Here is a 19,015-nt window from a genome sequence, read left to right as displayed (position 1 = left end):
ATCTTCCCTCATGTATTTGCCTTGTTTCTGGGCCAACACAGCGCTCCAAGACTCAGCATCTGGAAGGTCTTGTAAGTTCACTGGACTCCCATGCAAGAATGTGCATCCTGGTGTCCTGGACATGCTGGAAGTGCTGTGCATACCAATCCCTGGATTCTGGGTTCTCAGCCTTGTTAGCTTTCCTATCTGCATACAGCTTGCTTTGTTTGCTCAGTTGTAAAACTAAGCACAGAGAGGCTGCACATGCAGAGCAGATTCTTAAGCAGACCATTGCTTAGGGTCATAGGAGGCAGGTCTTGCCTTGGGCTTCTCTCTTTGGGTGTTCAATGGAAAACTGATCTTGGACTCCAGACCTCATCCAGTCATGCTCTACCACCTGGATATAAATTTCTAAGGCAACAAAGCATGTGCAGCTGCTCTTAATAAGAATATGAAATTAGAAGACCTCACCTAATTTCAGAATATGACTATTGTCCCTCAAAGTATCTCTCCCTCAAAATTCTGGTTTGCCATGCTATTTTATGATGACAAGTTCTCTATGTGCTTCCTAACAGCAAACAAAACTGGCTGAGGGGATTGAATCTACAGTCTGAGGAATGACCGACCAGTTCTTCTCTTACACATCGAAGCAGAGGCAGGAGAAATGTAGATTTTTATCAGTCCCCTTCCCTTTCCCACACAAATCCATCAACAGCAAGTCTGGTGGGAAAAAGTAAAAGGTGTTTGGGAAGAAATAGAGAGTTCAGCTTGTGCTTTTCAAATCCCACTTGGTTTTTTGATTAATTTCACAAGTCAGAGAAGAAACAAAGCCCATAAGAATTATCCCTCCAGGACTATATATAACTATATTTGTTAATGTGGAATTTTATGATGACACCCAACATCAGTAACCCAGATTTTATGGAATCTAAACAATCACGTTTTCCATTCCTGAGTCATTTTTCTTCTGCTTACAGAAACCAAAATGACAAATGTGGCCTTATGTTATGAAGTACCTTAAGATCTTATGGATATGTTAGATGAATATAACAGCAGTGCTAGTCTTTGATATATTTCTCTACTTACTGGAAAATAAGTTCTGTGTACAGTTCCTGAAAACTACTTCATCCTGAACTCAGCATTTTACCTGTCTATGTAAATATTACTTGTCCCAGTGCAGACACAGCTATTTCTTTCCTAAATCCATCAAGATTTTAACAACTTTCTCCTCAACCCATAGTTCCTAACTTGATAGAATGCAGTCAATTGTTATGATTAATGCCCTTTCAGAGGGGTCTCACATATAACAGCCTAAGTTACTTCACAATCATAAAAGAAATGGAAAATAATTTCTAAACCTTTTTAAACTTTTCAAAGATTTTACTTCATCCTTTCTTTCTAATTAACCTTCCAAGTGTGACAAAGGCATAGAATTTGTGCTGTGGCTCTGCAGCCTTCTCTCTCAGACCCCCTTGTTCACTTTCTCATCTCCCCCAAAAATCCCTTAGCATTTAAAATGAAGACTGCTGAGACACAGAGTGTTGATAGCAACTGTGGATGGAGGCAGGATGTGTCAGCTAGTGGAACTGGCTACAGTGGTGGCTTCTCTCCTTGCTTATCCACCTCAGTGGCTGAGTTTAATTCCTATACTCTGTGAGACTGCCAGGGAAAATCAAATCCTTCAACATTGACCAGATTAATTAAGATCGTGAGTGTCATTAATTGATGAACATATAAATGGGGTAATTCCAGGGCTTTTGAGATGTTGCTTTCTTTATTGTAGCATATATTCTCAGCTGTATCAGAGGCAGGGCAAAAGGAAGCTTGTGTACAAAATCCCCATGAGAATACAGAAGAATTGGGAGAGAAGGGGTCTTTTGGGCCAAGCAGGAGAAACCATTCTTCATTCTATTTACTAATGAAGGCTGAAAAATGGATTCAGCAAAGAAAATGAGACTCGAAGGGATTCTTCTTGGCATTACAAAAGAAGCAATGAATGACCCATATGCACACCTAAAGCAAAAAAATGAAGTGCGTGACAAAACTCAGCTGGGAAGAGAAGTCTTTTACTTGAAGCTTCTTCAAATAAGGAAAACAGAGAGAGATCCTGGGAGCCCTTACTTGCATGACTACTGAAGTCAGCATACTTAATCATGCTGATAAGATTTTGTGGGCTCTACCCGTGAAATTGGACAGGGACAGAAATGAAGTTGTTGTTTCTTGTCATGCAGAAATTGCTGAGACTGTGGTTTCTAAGGATGCAAAAGCTTTGTGAGACAGATGTTTTCCACCCACTGCTGAACAGATCCATTCCCAAAGCAAAACGAGGGAAAGGCATGAAGAGAAATGGCATTGCTGATGGATTGCCTTCAGAGGGACAATGCTGTGCCATACTGCATGTTCCCATATTATAACCCTGACACTGGCTCCTACTCATCCATGGCCACAGATGTCCCATCTGTGTAGCAAAAATAGCAACATTACCTCCTTCTAGCTCTCTTGAGCCCTTCAGGGATACAGCCTATTTCATCTGCCACATTTGGACAGCAACTCAAATCGGGCTATTGAGCATGTTCACAATGTAACTGATGCTAACTCAGCCCAGTTCCATCATTTGAAAGATGAAATTGATACTACTTTTTATGTTCTGCCTTAATAACACAGGGCCAAACGCACTGAGGCATATGTTGGGTAGCCCTCACTTAAAAAAATTCTCCTTACTGTAACCTCATCTCCTGCCTGACTCTTGTGGTTCCCCCACCCACTGCTAAAGCCAGGCAGGAATTGACTTCTCTGATCAATTCTGCTTGGGGAACCTGCTTGTGCATTAAGAGCCACCGTGTGGCTCGTTTTACATCCCTGTCTGGCAAATTATGTTCTCCAAGTCTGCGTTCGTTCCTAGTGCTTGATCTTACTACTGAGGCTGCACAGTGAAAAAAAGCCTTGTCCAGATGTGGTCACTTAATACACTATTCTGCCAATCAGCTGCATTTCCATGTGGCCAGTTAGAAGGAGGATATTGGATCACTCTGGCCAGTTCATATTAGTAGGGACTTCTGAGGTCATTAATAAAGAGCAAACTTATTAAGATCCCTTTTCAGCCAAGAAAATTTGTTCTTAGGCCTGCAGTGGGAAGCCCTGATAAACCTTGTCTGTGACTATAGCAAAACCAGGGGGCATTGCTGTAAATTGTGGCAAATCCACCAGGTTGGTATAACTACCATCTGAGAACTGTTGCACTGAATTTCACCACAAGCACTAGAAAGGGCTGTTACTTGCTGATTCCACCCTTCATCTCCTTTTTTCTATGAAGGTGGGGAACCGGCAGCTGGATTAATAATTAATAATTAATGTACCATGTGATGGTTGGTCTGAATATGTTACAACTCCTCTCTTGCAACACTTATTACAGGCATATTATAGAATGATTTTGGATCAGACAGACCTGCAAGGTAAAAAGCAGAGGGCTGTCAAAGAAAATACACCAAACATGGGCTGGCTTTTTGCTCTGAAAGCATCACAGTACAATAACTAACTCTCAAACCCTAAAACCTTTTCCTGTGCATTCCATGTCCTTTGTAGGCTGGAAATCAGGACAGAGACAATTATTACTTGTGATGTAGGTTAAACAGATCAATTCACAGCTTGTTACAGGTTGCAGTTTAAGCATGTCCCCAAATGAGGACAAAAATGGCTTGTATAGATGGGGTTTACTCTGATGCCTGTTAATAAAACCACACTCACAAGGCTTTAAACTCAGACCGAGTGCTAGTATATGGAAAGAAGGAATAAAAGAAAATCCCTGTGCTATCCCACTTGGATTTCCCTCCTGAAAGTTGAAAGGTACAGAGAAAAATGGGCCCTGGGAACCCAGTATCCACCAGATGTCACTGATGTTCCTCTCAAAACCAGAGGACACAGCAACAAGCGAGGTGGGGAAAAAAAGGTGCATCACTGGTGCATGAGTCCTGTAAAATTCTGTTCTCCAGTTATCAAACAATCCTGTTTCAAACCCCTTAAGCAATTTATTTTCTTTCCTTCTGCATAAAGACAAAGTACCACTGACCTTTTCCTACTTATAAAGTCTGCCACACTCTGCAGTGTGTCCTCCTGACCTCTCTTGCTCCCTGCTAGTTCTTCTTCTCAGTGGTTTGACATGGGACCATCAGGAAGAGAAAGAGCTCGAGACAAGCTGTTTCTCCGTTTCTTTTCTTCCCTGTCTCCATTCAGTCCCAGGTTTTACTCACCCCCGGGTGCAGTTTGGATGGCAGAGCTGGCAAACATTATTCCCATCGGCATATTTCCAGACGAGGGTGTCATTCTCTCCCAGAACCCCTGCTGGGCAGGATTTCACACAGTGTGGGCCATCGATAAAATGGGCACACTTCATGCAATTGTCAGGACCCTGCAGAGAGAAACAACTTGTTTATGATGCCCTTACATCAGCCTATTCAAAAGGAAATTCAGAAGATGCCTTCCACTGCTGGAAGTTTTCAGCATCATCTGGTTTTATTACCTTGCTACCTGATATTCTTGCAAGTAATTACTCTTGTAGGATGGACCACACAAAGGCATTTCCTGCTGCTTTAAGCTAATGTTTTCTTGCATTACATTGTTGTTTCTTTTTTCCCTCTGCCTTCTGTCCAGTTGGAAAACTTGTGTTTTGCATTTTAAATGGGGAATAATTTAATGACACCCTGATAAGGGGTTAGCTGAAAAGCAGACAGCTTGGCTGCTACCTGGTGCAATCTACTGTCACACAATTTAAAATAGGGGACCTGGCCCTGCTGACACCCCTCTGAAATACTGGCATCAAATCATTATTTTTCTGGTTTCTCAGCACAGGTTCTTTCCTCTGGTAAGGAGAAGCATAGGATGATGGAGGCAACCCAAGGAGTCCATGCAATTTCTGTTTTCCACTTTGAAAAACACTTAGTTTGTATTTAAAGGCATTGCCTTTGGCCATTTTTGGCAGAACTGTTTTTATTAAGACTCTACCAGCACCATGAATGACCTAAATATTTTAAAGCAGAGGAACCAGCAATTGTGGGTCAAATTCTACTATGGAGAAAAAACAGACCAGATCCACAGTGCTGGTTGCAGTGGGACTACAGTAAGACACGCTATAGGAAGATTATTTTAATCACTGTAATGTCTAAGGGCCACTATAATAGACTGATTACTAGATGCTAGGCAAATATGGAACAGGGGGTCACTGCCTGAAGGAGTTTATAATGTAAATAACATCCTTGAGGCCATGGTGCTAGGAGGGAGGATGGAAATGCTTCACATTACTGAGCAGTGACTCTTCAAACTGATGATGGGTGTCCTTGTTCTCGCCAGGACAGGGTTAATTTTTGCAGTAGCCAGAAGGGGCGTGGCTAGGACATAGGGGTTATTCTACACCATCTCATGTCATTGCCAGGGGTAGGGGAAAGGAGTCTCTTCTGGGGAGAAAGGGTTTCTTCTGGTTGAGCATGCATGGTAGAGGGAACAGTGGGGTAATGCTAGTTTCAAGCAATCACATGTGAGTCCTTCACCTTTCTTGTACACCGTTATTAATGTTGTTGCTGTTACTATTCCCCTTCTTATCTCATTGCTGTTTCCAGTAAATTGTTCTTATCTCAGCCCACGATTTAAACCTCTTATGCCTCCAATTCTCCTCTCCAGACTGCCACAGGGGAAAGGGGGGAGAGAGGGAGTGTGTGACTTGTGAGAAAGAGTCTTTGGAGAGTCTCAGTGAGAGTACCAAATTGGGGAGTACCATTCCTAGACTGCAACAATGGGCAAGGGTCAAACACTCAGAGGCTGCAGGGGGTGGCAAGAGGTGTTTAAAGAGTTGGGTTAAATATCACAGAGGTGCACCTGTGATGGAAGCAGGAGATTTGATCTCCCAAAAACAAAAAAAAAAAAGAATTGGACTTTTGCAATTAAGATATGAGTCCGAGCTAACATGTTCACACCAACTTGGAAGCTGAGTAGCTACACGTTACTCAAATGTTTGCCATGTTTGCCACAGTAAGTTTTTTTTTCTGTAAAAATACAAAAAAATATTAAAGACTCTACAATGTCTGTGACTGTGGATTACATGTCACAAAAATAAAACTAACACCCTGAGGTTTCCTATCCTGCTCCCTTGCCCCAAGATCTTGACTTCTAACCACCCCCATCTCTGCTCCACCTCAGACAGGGTTAATATGAGACCTCAGGATCATCTGAACATGGGAAAAACATATTAATAAATGATTTAAGGCTCAGGTTTGCTAAGATGAATCTGCTCTTACAGGTCCAGTGCAGGTTGCATTGTACATGGTGGAGTTTTGCACCAGGCACTCAGGGTGGCAGGGGAGGCACTTGGAGTCCTTTTCAAACTCTCTTGGCTCCCTGGAAAACAACAACAAAAAAACCAGAAATAATTAAACCTCAGGCTGAACAGCAAGTAATAAACCGTGGTCTTCTCTCCTTTTCCAGCCTTTTCCACGTTAAATTGAGATGATGATGGTGCTGAGACAGGAGGAGGGACCCTCTTGGCTACACCAGTAGCACTTGCTCAGTGCAACCAGGAGGATGTAAGTGTAAGGGAAATTTGGCTGGCAGTGAAACACATGGCACTCCAGATTGCACACTACAAATTAGTTTACTTTCCCTTTTAAGCTAATGTCACAGAATACTCACAACCATTCTAGCGGCTTTTAAATGGTAGTGATGCAAAGAGATCAGCAAAAACAGTTCAAGTGATTCCAAGGCTACAAATAATAATTAGGAAAGTTAAACAGCAAGGCACTGATAATTAAATTCATGTCCTCTCTACAACACACAATGAATCATTAAAATACGAAAGTTGGGAACAGATGGTTTCAATAGCAATAAAGCTGTTCCACTTCAAGTAATGGTGTTATTAATTAAACTAAATCTTCCCATCATTTGACACAAAAAAATGCCCCGATCTGCCCTTCAGGTTATAATAGCTGCTAGAGGGAATTCACTTTAAAAAAAAGGCAGCTGTTAAATGGCAAGCCACTAGAGAAATACAAACATCAGAGGCATTAGCACCCTGACAAGTACTTGCTTAAAACTCAGGAGCTTTAAAAGTCAAACTTTGAAAGATTTACTGAAAAATCCCTGTAATTTTGCTGCTAGATATGCCTTTTCCACCTACATCACCTGTTGAATTCACACACAAGGCAGCAGTATTTTTCCCATGTCCTGAGTGAGGCTGAAGCAGTAATTTTGCTTGAAATTGCTGCTCTCAGCGATTTTTGGACGAAAGTTCCTTCTGCCTTGACTGCAATTTTGCGAACTGCAAGGCTCATCTGAGCAAATATAAGAATCCCTTTGCAGTAAGGAAGTCTACCAAGCAGCAAAGCCCTGGCTCTGGGTATGACTGAGCTCCCAGAGACTCTGAATGTCTCTGGCTCTCACCCATGACATGACAGTCACAGCTTGGGCTTTAAACTCCTTTCTTCCTTATGGGAAGGAATCCCAAGGCTTAGCCTGCTTGGGCCTCCAGATAGTCTGCTTGTGGGCTTAAGGGGATGTTTTCTTAGCAGTCACCGTGTCAGGAGCAAACTCCTAAGCAATTCTGAATGGGGAAGGAGAGGTACCTCAGCTAGGTACTGTGTTCACACAACATCTCTGCAAAGCTGGGGAAATCCCATGTAACCAGAGACCCAGTTTCTTGCTCTCTTTCTAGCTACAACACATTTTAAAAACCAAAACCCCCATACCATCACCAAAACCTAAAGCACCTGAGACACCTTACCCTTGCAGGATGTTGCACTGTTTCACACATTCCTTCTGGCGATCAAAAAACCTGCAGGAGAAGCAGTGGAAGGGCCCTGGGCCCCAGCAGCCTACATCTGAGCACAGGGGGTCGCAAACATGCTTGGCAGCAGCTGAGAGAGAGACAAGAAAAGACATGAATGTCAAGGCAAGAGAGAGGTCAGACTCTCCATCCTCACTCCATCTGACCAACCAGTTTCCCCAACCTGTTCCAAAACAGATGTGAATGGTTCTGATAGTGTGGGAGAAGAGTAATCATGCTTTTTTAAATCCCAAAGCCTGAAATCGAGTGACTTCTGGCCATTCAAAATAAGAATGAGCTCCTCTGTGACAACTTAATTGATGTATAATAAAGTTAAATCAGGCTGAGAGAGCTGGGGTTTTCCACCCTGGGGAAGAGACAGCTCTGGAGAAACCTTATTGGCGTTTTTTTGTACTTAAAGGGCACTTATAACAACTTTTTAAGGTCTGTAGTGACAGGACAAGGGGAAATGCTTTTAAACGGAAAAAGTAGATTTATGGGTATAATGAAGTTACAATGGGTGGTGAGACACTGGCAGGAGTTACACAGGGAATTGGTGGATGCTTAATCCCTGAAAGTTCAAGGTCAGATTGGATGAGGCCCTGAGCAACCTGGTCTAGTGAAAGACATCACTGCCCAGAGCAGGGAGGTTAGCCTACATGACCATTAAAGGTCAGTTCTCACCCAAACTATTCTGTATTTCTATGATAAATTTCTAAAATACAACAAATTCATATTCTGCAAAAAGAAATAATTAGATTTTGGCCCAGGGACCAGTGCAGTCAATAGCAGTAAGGCTGAACAACAGTTTTGACCTTGTCAAAAAAGGCCAATGTTAGGAGCTAGCTTTTGTGTCCTTCAACTGACGTGGCTTCGCTATGCTCACAGTAGTGAAGAAGCTCCTAATCTGTTGGACATCACGAAGTCCACATTTTGGAGGGAAGAAAAGAAAATCCCACTCTTCCCTTACCAGCTTCATTAAAGCAGTATCACTGATGAATTTTGCAGCCAGAGGAACAGGGAGAAAAAAGCCTTGCTTGAATTATGGAAAGCTTATTCTTGCATTTCAGCATGAGTTTTGGTGGGGAGCAGGAATACAGCCCTGACTTACCACACTCATTTTTATTTCTATTCTGCAAAATCTTTGTTTTCTGGCTCTCAGTTGCAAACAGGCTGTGCCAGTCCATGGTGTCAGCATAGCAGAGGTTCTTGTTCCTCATAATGGCAACATCTCCATCACTTATTTCCTTGAGGGAGCGCAGCCCTAAGGACTGTATTTTCAAGTTAACAACGGCGAGGGAATACTGGCCACTAAAACGGAGATGGACAAATAGAAAAAACATGCAAGAAAGGTAATTAGTAAGAGGGGTTTACTCAGCATGTTTTTCTTTTAGTTGTCAAATGTGTGTTGCTGTGAACTGCATTTTCTTCAAGCAAGATTCTGCTCAGCCCTCTAAACTTAATGCCTCATACATTAAATGCCTATTATGTAACAACTGCAATACTCACATCTGGTTTTGCAAGGGTTTTTTAAGCTAAAGCTGGCAGGACACACACGTTCTGACAAGTAAATGATGTGGAACAATGGTTTCAGGTAAAGCAGCTATTATTTTGTGCTTGTCCACCAAGTCATTCTTCCTCTTGGGGCAAGCCTAGGAGGGCACTGGAAACATTGCTGCTGTCTGCACTGCTTGGCAGCCTCCATCCATGACTGCTCAGCTACCTCAAATCCCAGTGTGCTTCTGATCACATTGTAACTTACCCCAGATTGTAAAGAGCACTTTCTGTCCTGCTCGTGCTTCCAGGATGGGTCCTGAAAGCAGGCTCAAGGCTGCCCTCCACACATGGCACAGAGGTGAGGGTCTTTACTCCCAGGGCACATTATCTACACTACAGAGATGGTGCTCTACTCCTTGCAGGGTTTGCCCCATTATGCATCAGTTTTGGGACACATGAGTCTCACACTGCCTGCAACGTTGGTGTGCTCAGACAAGAGCAGCTCGAAACAGCATTTCTCTTAGAGTCGCTGTGGCACACGATTTACTTACTGTTGCTTTGTTCTGCCTCGTATAATCTCCAGATTTTCGAAAGCATAGAGATCAGTAGCATTCTCAGGCCAGGCTTGAATCAACAAAAATCCTGAAAGAGGAAAAGAAGATTAAAAAATAATCATAATGGAAATAAACTCACCATTAGTACTGACAGCAGAACCTTCTCCTGTAGCAAATCCTGCACCAGGAGAAGGCGCTTGTGCTTTTCCTGTGCTTATCTGAAGGATCTCAAAGTCTACCATGACATTTTAGGGAGCAAGGAGGTATTTCTAAATCTAGTTTTATAAACAGTTTACTTCTCAGCCCACCACAAGGGCTTAGGAACGTAACAGAGTGTGTCGGTGAGCCACACATCCTGCCACACAGAGTCACCAGCAATGACAGCTCTTGCCAGTAGATACCCTGGCTGAGGGTCTGCAGGCTCTGGGCCTGTGGGAGAAAGGCAGCACTCCATCCCATTTTTCAGCTGACCTCAGGGAAGAGGAAAACTGAAAAGCAGGAACAGAGGAGAATAGCTACTTGTAGTGGTTTTGCTGAGGCAAGCAGAATTCCCCACTCAGCTGAGGTGTTTGGGAGGAAGGGGAAAATTTGGAAATTGCAGGCTGCTGTATGAAGCTCTGCAGTTAGTCATTGCTACCCTGAAGGGAACCACAAAGGTGAGAGAGAAAGAAAAGGAGAACTGGAGTCATGTCTGCAGACCCAGCCCTGATGTTACAGTCATTTCATAATGGGCTAAGCACAATTACTTTTAATTGATACTTGGTGCAAGACAGTGGCTGAGTGCTCCGCTGGCTGCTTTGTGCTAATGGAGACACATTCACCCCAAGGAAGAGCTCTTCAGGCTGGAGAGGGTGTCTCCGTAAGGATGACGCAAGCCACTGAGCACGCTTCCCTAAGGAGCTGCTGAAAGGTTTCCCACAAATAGAAACACACTTGGCTTTTTTTAGCTGGAGTGGCACGCCTCTGCATCACCACATGCTTCTTGGGTGGCTGAGGATCTCCACTGCTTTTACTCTTCTCTAGGGCAGACGGTTCAGCAGAAGGGATGTTCTGGCCAAACCACACACCTTGGATGGAAGACCAGTACGGGTTACGTGGGCGTAATGCTGGCAAGGTGCTGCTGACCACCTTGGTTAGGAGTGACCCTTGGTAGCTCAGAGACAAGAAACACTTTGCATGCACTTCTCTTCATGTGCTTAAAAAATTTCCTTCCTCCTTTGTGTTTTTGGCAGTATCAGTCAAAAAATACCTCAGCTTAAAACTCACTGCTAACCTGATATTTCTTTGACTGTTTTGAAGACCTCCAACTTCTTGGGGTCCAAAGGTAGGGTCTTCGTGAAGGCATCACTGAAACAAACAGAATGAGAAATTGGGAAAAGAACAGCTTAGCCTGGATTTTCTCTAGCCCTTCTCTTTCAGTGCTTAATGGCCAGCAGGTAACTCACCCTAGAAATGCAACTGGGAGAATGCTGACGTCCCCGTTGATCTTGGTACAGTTTTTAAAGGAGTCGATATTTGTGGCATTTATAGAGAGGATCCCTTTAAGGTCACCTATTCCAATGCCATTGCATACTGTTAAAGGAGAGATATAAAAGTTAGGGGGGACAAAAGTGAAGCCCAGTCTCGTGGAAGGGTAGAAACATGGAAGTGCCATGAGTTCAGAAAGCATTCCCTAACGTCAAACCTACCACTCTGAGTTTCATAGATCTTTTGCCTATTTTTGTTTTTCAGAAAGTGCCACAGGATAACTGCTTCCTGCTTGCCCAGCTGTGCAGCTCTGGTCTGAGCATGTCTGCACACAGGCTCTGGCACATTCCCTCCTCTCCCTGTCCCATTTCCATTCCCATTGATGAGACACCAGCAAGGGCAAATGGAGAAGGCTGACGTGCAAGATATACATGCACACAACACACAGTTTATCTACTGTACTTGTGGCGTACCCCATCTAGAGAGCATGCTCCACAGCCATGTTTCCTGATCAAACCACTTGTCATATCTCCAAAATATCACTGGATCTGATTTATATTGAATTTGCACTTAACTAAGATCAGAACTCCCTGCACTTTTTCTAGTAAGCTCTCAATCATCTCAAAGCCTTACTGGTTTATTCTATGCTTTTTATACCTTTGCTGCACAGCCCATCACACTTTTTACACTTCCGAACACCGTTTTCTTCCACTTCGTAAGTATCAGCATTGCATGAGCGAACGCAGGAGCCATGGTCTGTCACCACATAGTTGTCTGGAAAAAAAAAAGGATGCAAAGGTGACTGAAATACAAGAGGGATGCTTTGGGGGCCAGACAAGCACTTCAATACTCTCAAGGAAAAGGGGGTTCGAGCTTTTGGCACACTCAGGAAAGTACAGGCATTAACTACGAGTAGTCACAAACATAATTTGAAGATAGATGGACATACAGCACTATCACCATTTTACAGAGAGGGGAGTGGTCACAGAAGGATAACACAACATTCAAGCTTGATGGATTACAAAAATACAGAAATGGAACATCAAGAAAGGAAAAGCAAGCATCTGTAGAGAAAACAATGATCACAGGCCTTGAGAGGGAGTGTTAAAACCAATTACTTTTAACGGTCCTAATTAAGAACCAGTTAAGAGTTGATAATGCTTTGGTAATCCATAGGATTGATCCCATATAGCCATTGTTCTAATGGTTTTTAGAAGATGCCTTTCTCTTCACCAAGAGAAAAATTTTCAGAAGTCAAAATGCAAAGATTAAAATCATGCAAGGTGACGGATGCAGACTGAAGAGGCCCACTTTGTGACCTGTTCTCAGTTCCCACAGAAGCCGAAGAGAACAAGTGCTCTTTCACCTGGCCACAACACAGAGGGATGACACAGGACTCTTCCCCACTTTTCTCCAACCCCCCACCTCCTCTGAGGCTGCAACCTGAAATGAACTTACGTGGACATTCCTTCACACAAGTGGCTCCGAAGCTGTATTTTCCTTCAGGGTTCACATCCATCTGGTAAGTGGTGGGGTTATACAGGACCAAGGGGGGACATGTATCCTTGCAAGTAGCATCATCCCGAAACTTGCGGCACGCCTGTCATTGAACAACAGCACCCATTAAACTGCCTTCTCCTTAAAATGTGAGAGTGACTTTACATTAGGTCTTTAAAACACTCCGATGGCCTCATCTGCTTCCTGCTTAGCTCTAATGGAAACCCCAAGTGGCTACAGGGATGGTCTTTCAGGCTTTGAAGGTGAAAGGTTGCTTCAGGTGGGGCAATGGAGTTTAATTTTTTTTTAAAAACACACCATGAGCTTTTCTTTTTCTTAACAAGAAACCTTGGCACTCTGGTGGAGAGCTGCTGGGATTCACGTGGGAACAGGAGCAAATCTGCATGCCTTAGACAGAAAAATTTTCCCTACAAGCAGCAACCAGATCAAGACAAACTGTACTTTTCTTGGCCACTTTTTAATAACCTAAATCAAATCAAGTCCTTTCCTGCCAATTACTGACTTTTCTGGCTAAATATTAAACTGAAGCCACTATATTTGGCTGCAGGTAATGAACCATTTAGCAGGCATTTATGAAGGGCAAGTTGGTTCTTCCAATCTAAATCTGCATTAAATTAATAATGACTCTCTTTTTCCCTTTCTTCTCCCCTGGCTTTCCAGATGAGAGAGAGTAACTGTCTTTGTGAGCCAGTAAGGGCATCACAGCCATCTCAGAAAGAAACCAGGAATAGAGGTAACAACAATAAAATCCAGGTTGGAAGATTTCTATGTTGATTACTCAGATGCCACTTAATACACAATGAAGTGTAGTGCAGACATGAGGAAGAGTTAAAACCACAGCATGCACCAAATCCCTGAAACTCTTGTGGAAAAGCAATGGGACTTTTATTCCCTAAAGAAACTCCATTTGTTTCTTCTCTCTTCACTGCCCCAGGGTTCCCCAAATGCAGTGCTTCTGTGGCAAGTCAAAAGCAGAAAGACAAACCTGGATTTCATGCCTGAAGTGCAATGAAATGCAAAAAAATGAATCTTATCTTATTCCCCTTACAAGTTCTTGCTTTAGTAAACCAAGATTATTACTGACTAGTGCTAAGGAGCACAAGGCAAAGCTGTGCTGGCCTGGAAAACTTCTGCACTGTGGGGGCAGCTGTGGGCTCATGGACCTGCTCATGTAGGGATGTTGCCTAAAGAAAGCACTTAGATACTCTGCAACAACACTGAACTCACTGGGCAATCAAAGGCACTAACACTGGTTTGGAATACACTAGGAAGGTCCTTGGGCAGAGTCAGCAAAGACCAGCTAAGGGTGCTGTGAAGTTCATGTCATCTTCCCTCCTACCAAACACCCATGCAGGGAAGCCCTGGAGCACCCTCCAGGTCAGCATCTCCCAGGAGGCCTTCTGGGGCTGAAGAAGGCCAGAGGACATGCAGCTGAAAGCCCTGCTCTCCGTGTCAGGGATTGAAACCATTATGGTGGTGGTGTAGCATCATTACCAGGCAGTCACTCTCCCGAGGCCCCGTGCACCCTGCAGCACACTGGTTATGGCAGCAGTCGCTGGGCACCTTTCCCCTGCACCGTCCAGAGCACTGCTGAGCACAGATGACTTTTGTTACTGGAAGAGACAAGTAAAAATGAAAAGCATCAGCTGTACTTGCTGCAATGAGATCAAGAAATATGGAGAAAGGGTCTGGTGCAGGTTCTGTGCTAGATTTTCCTCATGGGACATTCTGTCCTCATTCAAGGCCAAAGTTTGGGAGGGGTGAGAGCAAGTGTGGGTGGTGGTAAGAAAGGGTCATGTTCAGCCTGTAATTATCTTGGCTCTTATGAGGTGCTAAGAACTCTGATCCCAGCTAGGAAATATGTCCTGCTTAGAAAGAACAACCCTGTTTCATCAAAGACCAAGTAAAACTCTGTGGAGTCATTGCATCTTATAGCTGGGTAACAGGGTAGAATCTGTCTCCATTTCATTGAGAAAATTTACTATTATTGGTGCTAACATTGGGAAAAACAATGTGACAGAACTTCCAGGACTCTGCACTATAACTGGAAACTGTACATTGTTGGTGTGGTGCTGTAAAATGTCCCTTTAATGCACTAAAATATTTCTGAAATTTGCAGAGAGAAGGGAGACTCACTCAACAAGCAGATTTCATATGCACATTGAATTACATTTCTTTAACGTTCAAATCCTTGGCCAAATTTTATCTTCATTAAACAACTCCCTCAGGGTTTGCACCAGTGCAACAACCCGAAGGAAGAACTGGGCCTGGTCCAGCTTTTTGCAGGGAAGCAAAAACTGCCTGCAACATTTTGTTGAGAGTTGGGAAATCTTCTCCATTTGAACATCAAAGCAGAGAAAAGGATAATCAGAACAATTTAAAAAAACTCCAGAAATGAATGGCTAGCATGTTTTTGTACCAGAGACCCAAAATGTTTGTTCTCTAAAAAAATATTTACTGATCACAGAGCCTGGCATAAGGTGCCAGAAGAACCTGATGGCTACTCTGCTTCATTACAGCACCCTAACCATTTCAGCTGTGCACTGTGCTAACTGATATCAACTTCACAGTTGGCACAAATGAGTTACAATATTATCAGGAATTCCTGTTAAGTCTGAAAACCATGGTTGTTAATTAACAGAAAATTATTTGAATAAATAGCCTGCTACAGGGTATGTAACAGTGATTTTTTTAAAATCATATATCCTTTTTCCACTACACAATTCAGTATCCAAACTGTATTATTTTATTTTTATTGTAGGCCTGTAGGCAAGGTAGTATATTTTCAAGGAAACAGATTATTTCCACAGTACGTATTAGCTTCTCTGATAGCAACTTCTCCATTCAACTAGAAACAGGGGAATAAAAGTCACATTGTTCTACATGAAGAGCATTTTGATACAATTTTTTTCGTAAGAATTAGCAGGGGAATAAAGCACCTCATCACTTTGATAACTATTGACTAGAGTTTCCTGCTGGAAACATATATTACATCAAACATTTTTACTTCATATAGAATATCCCATGTTCATTTTCAGGAGAAAGAGATGTATCCCCCAAACTTTCCCATGTATGGAAATGTGGGATACATTTTCAATTGGCCAGATTCTCAAAATGCCTGGAGAGGCAAGCAAGAGCCCGCAGAAGATTTTGTTTTATGCACTCGTCAACCTCCTGATTCCAGTGAGGGTTTGTAAATGCTGGAAGCTTGCAGGGCTGAGACCTGAGGTTTCGCAAGGTCCTGGGACAGCTGTGCAGCCTCAGCTGCAGGAACCAACCCAGGAAAGGCTTTGTACACACAGCCACTGTCCACCCTGAGAGCCAAACTGCAGAGCCGACTGACAAAAACTGAAGCTCACGCTAAATGAAGATAGAAAAGGTATATGCTCCTCTTTCCTCAAGCTGTAAGTCATACAAATTTGGCTTGATATTTGCAGGCAAAAAGCTTAGGTTCAGGTGACAATTTGCAATGGAAAACTGAATGTAGGATGTTGCTTCCATTTGCATTATGTCTAGATCAGCAGTTTTTCCACTGAACTTTTCACAAAACAAAACCCGGTGTATTTCCCCACATTTTAAACTAAATGATGAAGCAGTGAAACAAATTGACATGGTGTTCCTCCTCAACCTTCACTTTAGGAAAAATAAACCCTTGCAAAATCTCAAGCACTTACAAATGGATGTTTCTGCCGCTCTCTTAGTATCAGGCAAGCATCCTACCTGCATAATTATGGTTAGTTTTTCAGTAGACAGAAATGTAGTTTCTATGTTAGAGCACACAAGCTATTTCTTAACTAATCTGCAGGCTTACATTTCTGGCAGTTTTGTTCACCAGGACCCCAGCAATAGTCTTCTGTGCAGTTCTGATGGCATTTGGGACCTAAAACACAAGACAGAGTATAATATTCTGTAAACAAAGAAAACAACAATATACCATGAACAACAGAAAACAATGACTTGAGATTTCCTCCTTGATAAACCAGGGTAGGAAGCACCAATGTAACAGTGCTCAAAAATTTTGAGAGCTTAATTCCTTATCCTTTGTTCATCTCTGCTTTCCTACGTGCAGTTTTCCACCTCCACACCTTTGACCAAGCAAGCACAATACCCAGCCAGTCTAGCTTACGAAAGAGGCATATTTTTCCCAGGAACAGGAATCTCAGCTACTGCCCGGCTGGCCCTTCTGCTGGGGTTTTCATGCAATGGCAAGTCATCACTGGCTTGCAGTCAGGCATGTGCCAGCTGCTCACTACAGGCCACATGTAAATCAGTGTTTCTGAACAACGCAGTTCTAAAAAGAAACAAATCCAACTGGATTCACAGGCAACTGCCAGCTACTCTGACCACAAAGTAATTTGACTTGTCTGCTTTGTACCCTCCTCCCATCCTCTGCCAAAAATACTCCCTGATGTAGGACTATGGTGCAGATGGACAATTGATGGAGAGGTAGGCAAGATGGATGGACACCTTGCCTGACCTTGAGGGTTCAGTGCTGGGTTCTTTCCCATCCCTCCCTCCTTACTCTCTTCTTTCTTCTTCTTTCTCTTAATGACAAGCAAAGTCCCAGAGAAACAACTTATTTTAGAGTAGGGGATCATTATTAAAGCCATAAAAGGCTGTCTTAGCAGATTAAGGTGGAATTCACTACATTTAAAAGGCATTTCCTACTAGAGGGCTTCTTCCCACTAACAACATGTGGTTCTCCTTCCCCCCATCAGCCATCAAATAGCTGAACAAATGACAATACTTGTCCAAGAGTTGATTGATTTGGTGTGGGACCAAAGAACTTTTTTTTTTTTTAAAGTTGAAAAGTTAAAGGTTAACATTTCTGTGGTGCTCAGAGCCAAACCTCCTGTGCTGACATGCATAGTTTGCAACTCCTTGATTATGCCAGGGCTCCGTAGAAAAATAAGTCAACACAGAAGTTGGCTATTACCTCTCAGACAATTATGCAACTGGAGGAAGATAAAGAAAATATGTTTTCCTGCCAATTTATAGTGCCAGAAATGAAATGCTCAGAAATGAAAATAAACCCTCCCTTCTGTGAAATGACTGGGGATTTTACGAGGGACCCATAAGGCTGAAGGATTAGCTTAAGCCCACTCCAAGCATATGCTATACAAACTTTTAAATATCCCCTCATCTCCCTGTTGATCTGATGCATCAGAGTTATCTACCTGTTTATTGTCACTTTTGCCAGTGTAATCTGTGCAGCCCAAAACAGGAGAATTTTATGGCACTCATCTTTGGTCTTAGCTCTAAAAAGGTTTCAAGTAACTCCATGAAGGTACCCAAATGGGTTTTCTAGACCAGAGCCTTATATTGTAAACAGAAGATTGCTGGAAAGCAAATGAATGCACATTTTTCTGAACTGTCTTTGAAGAGCACATATGCAGGGTACTGTCTTAAACCAACAGAAACATTCCCAAGAACTTTGCTGAGCTATGAGTTATGAACCTAAACATCATGAAAAATTCTATCTTAGGCCAGTGGTGCAGAAATGAAAGCACTTCTCTTGGAACAGGGGTTGGTGGCCTTCATTAGAAATTGTTGGACCAGGAACCCAGTGCAGATTAAAGGTGGGATGTTCATTTTACTCTCTGCAATGGAAGGGGACACATAGCACTTCCGGTAGGTTAATACTCACAAGAAGACAGGTTGCTTGCAAATTCAAGCACGGTGGGAGGCTTCTTGCTTGTGTCGATGATGTCATTCCAAAGAACAGTGTCCATGTTGCACAGTTTGGGGTTGTTGCTGATTTTAACACCTCCATTGAGAATTTCTGTTACAGAAGCCAAAAAAATTAGTAAGTGAAGCAAATCCCTAATTTGCTCCAGAGACATCCCCAAAATGTCTCCGATCTAAAGAAAGAGAAATCAGCCACATCTTTCTCCACCTCAGACACATGACGCTGACAGAAAAGAACAACCTGCATGGCATCAGCACTTCTGATGGTGTAACTAACACCAGGATCAGACTGATGGGTCCTGGAGAGTTGGTTGTTCTTGGATGCCACAAAGATGCCACTATGTGTAGCCTTCTGCCTGGTGCCACCTCTAGGGCCCACGGCACTCAGCAGAGATGGCACTGCTGGTGTGCATAGCCAGAGACTGTGAGAGACACCAACACACATATCACCAGTTCCCACAGGGATCTAACAGAAAATATTGATATGTATGCACTGAAATCAAATAAT

General features: G+C 42.9%; 1 protein-coding gene across 1 annotated transcript in view; it reads right to left on the bottom strand.

Annotated features, from left to right (window-relative positions):
• The window catches only part of EGFR (epidermal growth factor receptor), a gene marked incomplete at both ends in the record, with an annotated part of 150,975 nt that overhangs the window by 20,896 nt on the left and 111,064 nt on the right, over window positions 1-19,015 (bottom strand). The window contains 12 exons of the mRNA XM_082280127.1: window positions 4,227-4,384; window positions 6,264-6,363; window positions 7,742-7,874; window positions 8,895-9,094; window positions 9,832-9,922; window positions 11,108-11,181; window positions 11,280-11,406; window positions 11,959-12,075; window positions 12,760-12,901; window positions 14,314-14,432; window positions 16,631-16,699; window positions 18,467-18,601. Of these exons, the coding sequence (XP_082136253.1) occupies window positions 4,227-4,384; window positions 6,264-6,363; window positions 7,742-7,874; window positions 8,895-9,094; window positions 9,832-9,922; window positions 11,108-11,181; window positions 11,280-11,406; window positions 11,959-12,075; window positions 12,760-12,901; window positions 14,314-14,432; window positions 16,631-16,699; window positions 18,467-18,601 (1,465 nt within the window). The remainder of the gene's footprint in view (window positions 1-4,226; window positions 4,385-6,263; window positions 6,364-7,741; window positions 7,875-8,894; window positions 9,095-9,831; window positions 9,923-11,107; window positions 11,182-11,279; window positions 11,407-11,958; window positions 12,076-12,759; window positions 12,902-14,313; window positions 14,433-16,630; window positions 16,700-18,466; window positions 18,602-19,015) is intronic.

The sequence above is a fragment of the Coloeus monedula genome (assembly GCF_965178545.1).
Source record: "Coloeus monedula genome assembly, chromosome: 1".
Lineage (NCBI taxonomy): Eukaryota > Metazoa > Chordata > Aves > Passeriformes > Corvidae > Coloeus > Coloeus monedula.
This window is presented reverse-complemented; position numbering and strand designations above follow the sequence as displayed.